Source organism: Crocodylus siamensis, chromosome 12 (assembly GCF_052110815.1).
Source record: "Crocodylus siamensis isolate JL-2025a chromosome 12, ASM5211081v1, whole genome shotgun sequence".
NCBI classification, from domain to species: Eukaryota; Metazoa; Chordata; order Crocodylia; family Crocodylidae; genus Crocodylus; species Crocodylus siamensis.
In genome coordinates this window covers 11,698,578-11,711,708 of record NC_143406.1, presented here as the reverse complement: position 1 = coordinate 11,711,708, position 13,131 = coordinate 11,698,578, and the positions used below count along the sequence as shown (strand labels likewise).

Here is a 13,131-nt window from a genome sequence, read left to right as displayed (position 1 = left end):
TCATAAAAAGCCCAGGGGAGGGATGGGGGAAGGAAGGAGACGCTGCATGGATTGACTGGAGTTAAACTGAAAGTGCAAGAACCTGCAGATTGGGTCAGTTCTCCGGTAGCTGTAGACAAACCAAGGAGAGGTGAAATAAGATGCCCATATCCAAGAAACGTGAACAAAGCAACAAGAAGGGCACACTATCAAGCAGAAGCACTAGCAAGTTATCACCATCTACAGTTGTTACTGTCTGGTTGCCAGGAGTTGATCGTCTGGTTGCCAGGAGTTGATTTTGGCAAGGCCAGCTGGGTGACTTGGGGTCTAAACTGTGCATTCGACCGTACATTCAACACACCATGTGGCAGGCAGGGCTTTACCTGGCTCCCTAAGGGCATTTGTTCATCTCCTGGAGTGTATCAAGGCATAACAGAACAGGCACTGAGTGCTGAGTGTTACAGCACCAGCTTTACAAAGCTGCCTAGGATCCCTTGCTTTCCTGCAAGCAAGGTGTTGAGACGAGTAGGCAGAGGCTTCTCTAAAGTCAGATTGGTTTGGCTTTAAACCAGATTATGGCCACAGAGGTAATACACCAGATGATTACCACCTTCAAGTGTGTGGTAAAAGTATAACCTTGAATCTAAGACTTTTTTTTTTTACCACCCAGGGGCCGGTGCCTGGCTCACTGCAATCTCCTACTACAAAGAGGACTATGTAGGCTCAGATTCATACACAATCTAGATTTGGACTGTAAATAGCTGTGAAGTCTGGGGGTGCTGGGAGCAGGGGTTTGCTTTGTCCCATCTGAGACAATGGTAGGATCATGTGCAAGGTATGACTCGGGGACTAAAAAACGGCTGAGTTTGCAGCTGGCTTTTTGATCTAGGGTCCTGTGAGAGTTTTACAGGACTGCCCTGGAGGAGCTGACTGCTTCTGATTACGGGCGGTGCAAGGACAGACTACAGCTGAATACAACCGAGCCTTTTTATGTACCTTAGTGGTGAGCCTCTGAACAGTTCTGGCCAGGGGAAAAGCTCTTGCTACGTCTCAGTTCCACCTGCTCTGGCCTCAGATGGGTCCATGAGAAAATTTAGATGCAGGGCTCTTCTATTACCTTGGTGCCGTTTAGGGACACACGCCTACCGGGGAAGTAGAAAGGCGGTTACGATCTGCTGGATGGGAAGTGTGTGACTCACAGCTTAACATGAAAGTCATTCTTGGAAAGCAGGTGCCCCTCCTTTCTCGCTGCTGGGGCAGGGGGCACCGGAGCAGGTGCCAGCGCTGCGTGCGTGGCTCCGGCCAGCTGCTGCCTGCAGGAGGATTTCAGAACTTTTTCCATTGGAGCCAAACATTTGCTCAGGAATCAGCTGGACGACACGGCCAAGACAAACCTTGGTTACTATGGCAGTGAGTGGGGGGGCGCCAGGCAAGTCAGAGGCCGGAAGCTCTTTTTTTCTAGGGTTTCTTTGGACACTCACCAAGCTGCAAGGGATCGCAGCGCTGGGAGCACCTGGTGTCTCGCTTTGCATCTGGATTCTTCCCTGCAGCTTCTGCTTGGGATCCCCCCAGGAGGTGCAGCCCATGGCATGACACAGAAGTTCCCACACTAACACTGCTTGTTAAATTAGTGCAGCAGCTGTCTCCCATAGACATCTGTGATGGCCCGGGGTGCAAATCCATTGCAAACACACCACTGTCCTGCAATGACTTTGAAAAAAAAATTGGCAGGGCTCCTCCGATATCTGCTTTCTCCATTTATTATGAACAGCCTTCAAGGAACTCAGTGAGTATCCCTATTCGATGCCACATGCGTGCCCACGTACCACAGCATCCAGCCCCCGCTTTTCCACTTAAGAAAAACCCAGCTCCCAGGGTTTCTTCCTGCATGGCAGAGCCTCCTGGGGTAGAGCTAGAAGTCCAAGATGCCTGAGGTTGATTTTGGCAGTGGCTTGCTGTGCGATCTGGGGCAAGCCCCTCAACCAGCGAGCAGCCCAGGGCTGACACATTGACAGGTATTGCAAGGCCCCAGGAGAACAAGCTGGTGCTGGGTAAGTGCAAAGCGTGGCTGTTTTCTCAATTCATCCCTCTGTTGAATGTAGGAGGCTTTCAGTTCTCACGTCTGGATATTTGGTTTGGCCTGTGCGCCTGAACCATCAGACCGGCTATGTTGGGTCAGAAAAATCTTCCTGGCAACGCTGGCTGGAGTCACAGGGGTGCTGGAACATGTTACAGATGCGAGAAGCCACGTGGGGAGAAGGGGAGAGAGAACCAACCTGGGTGTGTTGATGGCCTGCACAGCCCTTGCCTCCCTGCTGTGAGCAGCCCTGTGGGGGATCCTGGGCTTCATCTGCAGGCTTTTCGGGGGTATTTCCTAAGACACTGTGTGGGATAAACGTAGCAGCCTCTACAGCAAGATTCATGCTTGGCAGAAATAAAACGGTCGAGAAGAGATGCAAAGGTCTGTGCCCCTTGCCCACTGGAAATTGGCTCTGTCGACTGAAGCGGCCAGGTTTCCCATTGCTCTTGCTTTCCCACCCATCTGCTGGGGCTTGCTGCAGCAGTGCGATGGACAATGCCTAGCGTATGGCGAAGCTCCCGCACGCAGCTTGCAGCTGAAACTAGACATGCTCTGGCTTAAGTGGATTATTGTCAGCATCCTTTAGTGTTACATCAGGAAATGCTACAGCCAGTGCCAGCTCCTTCTGGACAGCTCCCAGACAAACCTGTCTGCAGCATGCAGGGAGCAGCGCGGCGCACCAGGCCCCACGCACCACTCCCACCTCATCCCGGCCCTCAGTACAGGTCTCTTGCAACACTTCTGTGCAGCACCCAGCCACAAAGGGGGAGAAGATGAGGGATTTCTTCCTCCTCCTGCATCTCAGTCACCTCATGGAGGTCAGGGGACTGGGGAAGCCCAGACCAGGTTCAGCCCAGGGTGAGAGGCGCAGCTGAGGGGCTGTGGCATCAGCCCAGGAGCTCCAAAATATTTTGCTGTCCTGCCCCTTTTGGAGGCACTGGGGAGTCCAAAATGGGTGGAGGGGAGGGGGCAGCTGGGACAGAGCTGGGCTAGAGCCCGAGCCTTTTGGCCTCATATAGGATCTCTGACTCGGCGAGGAAATGCTCCTGGGAGCCCAGACATTGCGCTGGGAAAGGAAGCTGCAAGCAGACCTCCTCCCCCACGCCCCCATTGGCAGCACACTCCAAGGATTGCATTTCCGGAGCTGGTAGGGGAGATGGGATTGAGGCAGGCTGCACCCAGGTTATCATGTTAGTCATCAAGAATCCAGGATCACTACCATCCCAAAATGAGCCTGGTAGGCATCAGTCCCAGTCACTGCTGCACAAGAGTCCTCACTGCCAAAAACACAACCCTCACTGTTCCTCCCTGTGATGCTCGCAGAAGTGAGATGGACGGCTGAGGATACCGCGGGTCCCTCCCCAAAGAGGAGGTGGGTGTGGTGGCGAGAAGACACAATCAGCTTGCCTCACCTTTGCAGCTTGCCTCAAATTTCTTCACATGGGAGTGAACAACAGTAGAACGTGCTTCAAGATCAGGCACCCTCACATGGATGAAGGATCAACGTCAGACCCGCTCACAGCAGTGGAAAGAGTTCCCCCTGGCGCTTGGATCCAGAGCACTGAGCTGCCTTCGTGCTCTGCGGATGTACATGCAGCACCTTCCACCAGCACTAACTTTATATACCAAGAGCCACAGTAGGGCTGTTGAGTGGGCGGGTGCCAAGCATTGCCCATTTGGAGATTAACCCAGGGAACACCTGTCTATAGTCCCAGCATCTTCCAAGGAGCAGGGGGGCAGGCTGGATAATGCAAGCCTTGTACTCCCCTGGAACTGAGCTGTGCAAGGCACTTGTACAGACATTTGTACATCAGCTGGAGTCCAGGAGAGGGCCGAGCCCAGTGGCTGCTCTTATTCAGCCGGTTCCATTCAGTGATTTTCCTCTGCAGGGAGCCAGGAAGCAGGGAGGAGAAAGGCAACATTTAACTGGGCGGGGAGGAGCTGCCCTGGCCACTCCATTACTGCCAGGGCGCTACATACAAGGGACTTGCAGGGCATGTGTGAAGACAGCCCAGAGAGCTCCGGGATGAAGTGCCTGAAGCTACACACACACACACACAAGGGAAGGAGCAGGTGAGAACGGTGCTCTCCCCGAGTTCACTTCACCCTGCTCCTTCCTTGACACAGAGGGACGCTCAGGTGCTACTCCCAGCCGTGCAAGGATTGTCGTCATCTGGACCACCAGGGACAACAGAGTCCAGCAGGGCCTTACTCCCCTGCTAGCTTTGCTTTGTTAGCTGCTTGTTCCAAGGACGCAAAGCAAATGTACCATGCCCAGATTTAAAACTGCTTGGTAGACTCAGTGGTTCAACTGCTAGCCCTTGGATAATGAAGTCTAGCTGTTGCTTTTTCTCAAGCTCCGCAGTGCCCAGATGTGGAAAGCAACAGACACGGCTAGAAACATCTTAGCTGGGGAATGCTACTTCCCCCAAGTGCCAAGAAGAAGAATGGAGGCTGTCAGCACGCCCAGCTGGTTGATTTAGACAAACTCAGGTACTGCAATGTCACACAGGAGCAAACACCCCAGCTCAGGGCCCCTTCCCCGCTAAGTGGCAGCTGCATCAGATGCAGAGTGTCTTTGCCCACTGCAGCACCACTTAGACTGCATATGGTGTGCAGTAAAGAGGTGCATTAATCTTAGCTCAGCTTCACCCATGCTTTAGCTAAGACAGGTTAAAACAGCAACAAGGACATGGTAACGTGGGCTTAACTCTCACTGGCATTTGAGTTTAAGCTTATGGGACAGCGTGTGGTGGAACAGGGACAGCTAGATGGAGCTAAAGCTCTCGTCTCCATGGCTGTTGGACCCCAGGCAGCTGCATCAGGAATGCATTTTGTTTGCAGGGTTGACCTCTTTAATGAGACAAGTCACTTCTCAGGCAACCCTGTCCCTGGTAAGGACAGGAACTTCCTCTTTGCCTGGGGTTCAGCTCGCTCCAAAATCCAGCTGTGTTATGATGGGGGAAGAGAGGAGGCAGGGTTAAACTCAGGGAAAGCTTGTTTCTCAGCTGCAGGCCACTGGAAGCAGCAATATATCCTGTAGTTATTACTGAGCCTCCCTACAGCAACAGGCATTTGGGGGTCACTACAAAGCCCTTTTCTGGCATGTAGAAGGCAAGAGTTCTTCATCAACCAGCAGCAAGGGGAGATGCTAGATGCTGGCAAAAACAAGGACCTAATCTCATAGTCCTATAGGGCCTTGTGCCGTTAGCAGAGGATTGTTCACGTTTTCACGTCCTGTGGGGTTTGTGCCCATGGCAGCTTTTTGGCATAGACTAGGGTAAAACACGGTTTGCATGTTCGTGCTGCACACTTTAAGGGACAGTGCTGTCCTCTGGTCCACTGTGTGGGCATCCCATGACACTGGCACCAAAGAAGCTGTAGCTATGCTGCAAAGTCTTAGCCTAGACAAGCCACCAGGCTTCAGTTTCCCAGGCATCAGTGTGGAAGCCAGTGGCATGAGACAACAGCCCCTGCCCACTCTAATGGTGTTTCCAGGACAGGACTCTCCTGACCGTGCTGTGGGTTTTTCCATCCCATACGCTCCTGAGAGGAGCTCAGAATTTCTCACAGCGGCGATGACAATGCAATGCTCGGTGTGGCTCACCTCTGCTGCCTCCGACTGTCCTTCAGAGCTGGAGACACCCAGCATCTCCTCTGAAGGCTATGAATATGCTCTTTTGTTCAGCGGCCTGCACACCTCATTGTTCAGCTTGCTAGGGAAACAGTAAGACAATTCATTTTAATTCAAGGATTAGGAAGAGGATGGGGGAGGGATGGAGAAGAGAAGACCACACTCAGTGTCATGCTGCAAGTAGAGGTCAACCTTAGAGCTTCGGAGGGCAAAGAGAAGCCCGGGGATTTGGCTGTGCAAGGGGCTTGGTCTAATTCCAGCCATGAGCACCCAGCCGAGCTGGAGCAAGTCTCTAGCACAGACAGGGCGAGGTGTTTGCACTGAGTCAGGGACCTCGCGTTCCACTAAGGAAACAACAGGCTTGATTGCCTGCATGAGGGCAGCCGTGCTAACATGGGGCAAAGCTCTAGAGTCACAAGGCTTAAAATAGGCTGAGGGACCTAGAGGGAGATTTCTTTGCAGCTCATGTCCCTGAGTGGCCTGGAGCAAAGGCAGGTTCACAGAAAAGACTTTCTTCTCAAATCCAGCTGCACAAAAACAGCTAACAAAACCAGCTGCCAATTCAAATACCAGGCTCCCAACTGGAAGAGAATAGGACTTGCCAGGGAAAGAATGAGAGAGAACATATGCACAAAAGAAACCGCAGAGTGGCCCACTTTCCTAATAAAGACCTCCTGGAGGTTTGGCCAAAAAGAGGGAGCTGGGGAGAACAGAGCCATGGCAGGCCTTCTCAGAGGGCTCTTTTGTGGTCTAAAAATCAGCTCCTAACAAAAACTTCTACTAAACCAAGGAGAGAAACCCAACCCTGGAGAACAGCCTGCTGCATTTTGCAGTCAGCTGGGAGTTGTGCTGTGCACCACCGCAGATGCCCGGTGTGATCTTGGGCATGTCGGTGGCTGCACGCCGTAGCTCAGTATTGGTCCTCTCTTGCTTTACATTACATGGTTCAAAACATTGTGTCCGGGTTGTAACAAAAAAGATGTGGCGTGCAGGTAGCTGAGTGACAAAGCTCTGTGCATGCACACACACACATGCTGTTTAGGTGCCACTAGTTATACAGTTGCTGTAAGGGTGAAAGTTCATTGGATGACGTTTCTTCCCAAATCAACAGCTTAGAAAATACCACCAAATTGGAATCAGTCTGACCTCAAGATTTAACCTATTAGGTGTGCATTTCTTTCAATGATTAGTACAATATAAATGTTTTTTTAATTAAATTTGGTTCCCACACCAAAAAACCCCAAACTTGCCTTTCCCCCACTGTATTAGTTGGATTTTATTACTCTTTATTTCCTTTTACACTTGGTTTGGAATACCGGACACCTGCCTTTGGCATTGTGGATAGAAAGCTCAGAGTCTCTGGACATTTAACTGCAAAAAACCAGAAGAGTACATTGATAGCAGAGGAGTGTCACTTAGAGGTAAAAATACTTGTTGCAGCAATATATTGTCTCCACGAAAGGATGGCTGCTTCTTCTCTAAGGCACGCACTCCATCTCCAGAAAATGTTCAGTTCAGACTCTGCAGCCAACCCAAATCAACACGTGTCCAGCCCAGCAGGGAGGAGTGAGCGCACATCGTCTCATTGGCCCCCGTGACTGAGTGCCCCATGGGAGAGCACACAGCGAGCCCCAAACCCAACAGAGGCCTCCTAGTGTGAAGTGTGAGAGCACTGCTTTGCTACAGCCTGCCGTGAAGTGCAGAGGGCTTCTGTGCCATTTCTCTTGCCAAGGTTGTATCAGGCCGTGAACCTGCCCCAGCACAAGGAACCAGACAAGAGGCCGTCCCCTGAGGGGCTGTCCTTAGGAGGGCTGCCTGTGGAAACCTCTAGGTCTCCTCTCTGGTCTCCTGCCCCGTCCCATCCTCAGCTCCGTGCTGCTTGTCCGTCACTGCTGTCCCTTCCCGAACGACAGCAGAGCTGTGGGAAGAAGGGCTCTTTCTACCTCCACTGGGCTCCACACCTCACCTCCTGAGCCAGGTGTGCGAGCAACTCGCTCTGGGTTCAGAGTGCGGGATGGGTCCTGCGCTTCCCAGCTGCACGCACAGGCGAGGGAAGGGGTGGCAGGCGGAGGCGCAGGTGTGTGTGTGGCCTCAGACGAAGATCTGGATCCGCTCCCGGATGGGCTGCCGGCAGATGGGGCAGACGCTGAGGGCTGCACTGCATTCGGGACAGGAGCCGTGGCCACACTGGAAGATCAGCTTGATCTGGTTGTCAATGCAGATGGGGCAGGTGATGCGCTCCTCCATCTGGCGGTAGCGGCTCTGCAGCTCTTCCATCAGCTTCTGCTGGTCCATGGACTCAGTGCTAGGGATGCACTCCACCTCTGTGCTGTCTGTGGGGAACAGGGCGCAAGTTAGTGGCTGGAGCATCCTGTATCTATCCTCCTTTCCACCTTGGACTCTGGGCCCTGCCCTTTGCAGCAGTAATGTGCTCAGTCTAGACAGCTTTCTGACAAGGCAGCAGGTCCCCACCACTGCCCGGAGCTCCACATCCTGTTTGCAGTGGCCTTTGCAATCTCTGCTCTAGCCTGCCAGGCCCTGGATGCCTACCTATGTTCTTCTCATTTGATCCCCTAGGAACCCAAATGATAGAACTGGGGAGGGTCCCTTAATCCTCTTTCTGTGTGATGTTCAGAGCAAACTTGCAGAGACACTTGCAGAGCTTAATTTAGACTAGAGGAAAAAACTCTGTGTCTCGGGCACATGCCAGCCTAGGTGTTACCACCTTCCACCTGGTATCAGCTGGATACAGCATTGCTTTCCAGCTCCAGCACAACTGTGTTGCATTGCTCCTTGTCTCACTGCCAAGGGGGTGGCACGGCAGTGGTGAGGGAAGAGACCCCAGAGCGTTCAAGCTGGTAAGGGATTTTGGGAAGAGGTGCTCTGAGAAGACACCGCAGTTATGCCAATGATAGGGTCCTGCTGAGTTACCTAGGAGCTCTGCTATTCTGACAGGTCTCTGCTGCACTGACTGGAAACTTCGTGCAGAGATTCTGGTCTTGGGCAGGGTGAGACTCTGCTTTGATGTCTCTTGCTGCCCTGTCTTGCCCTCCTGAATTCTACATCATCCAGCAAAGCAGCAACGATAGGTTTCTCCTGCCTATTGGCAGGTGACCTCAGGACACTGCAGCACAACTGTTCCCAGCTGGGATTTCTGCCCTTGCCAGCTGCGCATACCCAACACCAGGTAACAGATCCTTGGCTGCACCTTCACCCAGGCAGCCAGTTGGCAGCGGTGCCCACTCATAAAACCACAGTCTGGTGTCAACTCAAAATGGCAAAAGATACTAAGCAGCAGCAGTAGAGCTTGCCATTCCTGTCCACAAACACACACACAGGAGTGTGTCCTTATGGTCCAGCCTGAGGTACACAGGGGCAACTACACCTGGTCATGGATGTTACACTGGACAGCACAGATAAATGCCAGGGCTAGCAGGACTCTGCTGCCACATGGCACAGAACCAACCTGCTGCCCCTGGTACAGGAGAATATACCATCCCCTGGTCTGAGAATGGAAGATGCTCCCTGTCCAAAGTTGCAGGGATCTGGGCTCAGTGTGAGAGGATCCTTGTTAGGGCAACTGACCCTGACTGTCCCTAGGCAGCTGGCCAGGCCCAACCCTACTTGCTTGGCGCCCGCAGGCTGACTGGGGTTTCAAATACCTTCGCAGATCAAGGGTGAAACAAGTCTCTTCCATACAGCAATGCTTTCCATTGTGCACATTTCCACTGTGAAACCACCTCTGGAGGAAGGGGCTGCACTGACAGTCTGGGAGCCAGACAACTACTACTGATGCACAGCACAGCCAGGGAGAGGGCACAGGCACAGCCCTGCCAATGGGGGGGGCCCCTATCCTGGTTTGGGGCAGCTGCCTCAAGAGGTGAGAGACAACTCCACCCCTGGAACATCAACTGAGACCAGCTGAGTGTGAAGTTATGGTGACCAGCCCTGGCGATCGGGTAGAGGGTCCCTTCTCAAGCTCATTTCAAAGGGGCCAATTGGTCTGGAGACTGCCTGAGCACATGTGGGCAAGGGCCTCTTGCAGGGTCTTGCATGGCAAGACACAGGGAACGTACCTTGTTTGAGTTTTTTGGTTATTGTCACTTGACATTTGATGCACTTCTTCATCCTCCGGGAGCATTCTGCCAAGAGCAGGATGAGAAGAGAGGTTACAGCTAAACCCTGGGGACTTGAACAAGCCCCAAAGCCAGGAATGGTCTCATGGGCATCAGCATTTAAACCAATCTGGGAACTGCCTGAGACGATGTCTGCAAGGCACTGGGAATGTCAGCTTCTTCCTGAGCTACATCCTGGTCCTTTTTTTAATCTGCCCTGCCCCAACAGCATCAAACAGCTCTGACCCCTCCCTGGCCAGGTTCCCATGCTGGCCATGACACACTCCACCCCTGTGACTTGAACCTCAGGGCTGTGGTTGCTCAAAGGGAGTGGGATGGGATTCCAACCCAATTTCCCACAGCCAGATCAAGGGATGCAGGTGAGGAACACGCTAACAGACACAATTGAGCAGATCTCTGCTAATATCATTCAGACAGAAACAGAGGATGCAAGCCAGAGGAGGGAATGAACCCTCTAAGCTGTTTTGCTGGAGAAAGTCTCACTGGCTGAAAGGGAGGCAACCAGCCATCTATCTAAATTGTCCAGGGCAGCTGTAACCACTGGACAAGCTGCCTAGATCCCCAATCCATCAAGCCAATGGTAATCATGGACAACAAGCCTCACATGCCCTCAGGCACTGCATCTACAAGGACATTGCTGCAACTACACTGGGGTTGCTCTGGGTTGATGCCTGAGAGCCCTGACCCATGACACTGAGTCATGGGACTCAGAGCCCAGACAAGGGCATGTGGGAGGAGCGAACAGTGACTTACCTTCACAAACGATGCTGTGCTGACAGGGGAAGAAGTGGATGAGCAGGGCCAGCTCCGAGCAGACCAGGCACTCGGTGGGGGCAGCCATGTTTGACACGCTGAGGTTGGTCATGGTGTTGGGGGTGGTGTGTACCCTGCGTAGACTGCAGGGCACTGTTGCAGTGTCCAGAGACGCTCGCTGTTCTCTGCAGTGGGGAATATGGAATCAGATATGTGGTGCTGTGGTGTCCCCACTGGCTGGAGCTGCCTGGGGGATGCAGGAAGCAGCTGGACAGCCTCTCCTCAGAGCCCTCACCCCACCCATCGCATCATGAGAGGTACAGGCAGGTGCTCTGTGCACACTGAGCAGCAGCTCCTGGGCTGCTGTGAACTGGTGGGGATCTGCTTATGGGGAAGGAGGTTCCCGTAGCTGGGGCACTGGCTCGGCCTATAGATGGAGAAGAAGAGAGGGACTGGGTGACAACAGAGATGGCAGTGGTGCTTTTGGGTGATAACAGCTCTATTTGCTGCTGCAGGGATCACACTTTTTTTCCAGCTCAAAAATGGACACTGTCCAGCTACTGTTTGAGCTGAGACGCCTCTGTATTTGGGGTTCCTCTCCTCCTGCCCTTTGGTTGGGCTGGCTGTGTGAGAGTAGAGTGAAACCCAGAAGTGCCCTGCAAAAGTGATGTGTGGCTCAGAAACTCACTTCCACCCCCAGATATGAGAGATGGGGAATAGAGCAGAGGAACTACAAAAGGATGTGTTTCAGGTGGTATGGCAGAGAGGTGCAGAAGGAGGCTGGTCTTACATGCAGTACTGTCCCTGGTCAGAGAAATGAGAGGCTCTTGGCCACCTGAGCTACTGGTCTTGACTAGAACATGAGCCTGCAGACTCAGTGCCAACATCCAGCTTGCTAGAAACTAGAAGGGGTCAGACTAGAGGCAGGAAGATGCCAAAGGCTGGTGACTGACAGCAAGTTCTGACCTCACGCTGATTTTGCTGGACATTGAGCTCCTCCTGGAACTAAGTGACCACCCATCACTGAAATCAACTGCGGCAGGGGTGGGAGCTCATAGCCTGGCCAGAGGTAGGCCTCCTTGGGAGTGGTGTGGCTTGTGGTTATAGGCTCAGGGAAGAGAGATGGGTCCTGCTCTACAGTCTACCTGAACTTCTGGGCGAAGTTCTTGATGATCAGGATTATTCGGCCATCTGCGATGAGGTCCAGCGGAGACTTTCCCCTGTGGTTGGCGTAATTAATGTCCGCTCCTTCTTGTGCCAAGTAACAGGCAATTGCAGAGCCAACATTCAGCTCTGTGTTCCCAAGGAAGCCTGATGCCTTTAGCTGAGCAAGGGAGAGAAACAGTCTCTGTTAATCCTTGCAGGGGCCCTCATCGTAGGTAAAGTCCTGAACACCTGGCCTCAGTTTTCAGGCCTGCAAGATGCATGTACGGAGTTTGCAGTCTATTTGCTTTAGGGCAGCCCCCTCCTACCACAAGCAGCCTTTGGAGACCAAGATTTATAGCCCTTTTCCAAACCCGGGTCCCCAAGGCAAATTTCCCAGGTCCCAAACAAGCCACTGGGTTATTTTAGGATAATGCACTCTCTCTCCATCCCACTCTGAGCTGGAAATAAACGTTAGGAGACCATCTCCCCTCTCCTTGTTTGACTGTTCAGGGTCATTCCAGTGACATCAGGCAACACCCCCGTCCCTCACCATGGTGAAGAGTGACTGTCCCTCGTCCCCTTCCTGCTCCTCCAGCATGATGGACATGAGCTGCTGTCGCTCCAGGACAATGTGCATAGCCGTGTCCCCATCCTCATCCTCAGCATTGACATCGCTGCCTTCGCTGACCAGCAGCTGCACCATCTCCACGTTCCCCTGTGTGACGGCCAGGTGCAGCGGGGTCTGGTTCCGGTTGTTCCTGAGGTTTACATCACAGCGGCCCTTGAAGAAAGGAAACAGCTCAGCAGATGGGTCACTGCAAAGCAGCAGGGAAACTGCTGCATGTTTCAGGGAAGGGACCTGCCTCAACCCTCTCTCAGTGCAAGAGCAGCGCAGGAGGTTGCACACTGCAGTCCCCAGAGGGATACAGTGTCCCCCAGAGGAGTTGCAAAGTGATCCGGCCATCAGAGCAGGAGTTGGGACAGTCAGGTGCTAAAGCACTGGCTGGACTGGACACAAACAAGTGCGAGGACTGTCCAAAGGAAATCACTTCCCTGGCTGGAAAGGATCTGGATGTGACAGCTAGTAAACTGCTCAACTCTCACATGTGGAAGGCTGGGATGAATCCAGACAGGCAGTCAAAGACTAGCTCCTTAGCATTACAAAGCAAGGCAGACCCCCGATTGCTTTCTGTGCTTCAGTTTCCCACAAGCCCTTGCAGAGAATAATAGGAAAAGCTCCCTGCTGCGACAGACAGGACACAGCAAACATGAGCCCCTTGGGAGAGGTTACCCTGCGCTGGGCCCAGCGGGCTATTCTGCCCCTGCACTGAGACTGCAAAGGGTAGAATTGGAAATACAGTTGGCCTTTAAGGAGCAGGTGGTATAACAAGTGGATTGTACCA

General features: G+C 52.9%; 1 protein-coding gene across 8 annotated transcripts in view; it reads right to left on the bottom strand.

The window, feature by feature from the left end:
- Window positions 1-6,908: 6,908 nt before the first annotated feature.
- Window positions 6,909-13,131, bottom strand: part of MIB2 (MIB E3 ubiquitin protein ligase 2) — an 86,611-nt gene continuing 80,388 nt past the window's right edge. For 7 of the 8 annotated variants that reach the window (XM_090023764.1, XM_090023759.1, XM_090023763.1 and 4 more), the window contains 5 exons: window positions 12,279-12,509; window positions 11,728-11,906; window positions 10,583-10,767; window positions 9,770-9,835; window positions 6,910-8,026 (listed from right to left, as the gene is read on the bottom strand). In XM_090023764.1, the coding sequence (XP_089879890.1) occupies window positions 7,785-8,026; window positions 9,770-9,835; window positions 10,583-10,767; window positions 11,728-11,906; window positions 12,279-12,509 (903 nt within the window). In that variant the 3' untranslated portion in view covers window positions 6,910-7,784. Of the gene's footprint in view, window positions 8,027-9,769; window positions 9,836-10,582; window positions 10,768-11,727; window positions 11,907-12,278; window positions 12,510-13,131 lie in introns of all 8 variants that reach the window. The other variant, XM_090023758.1, reaches the window with a different exon arrangement.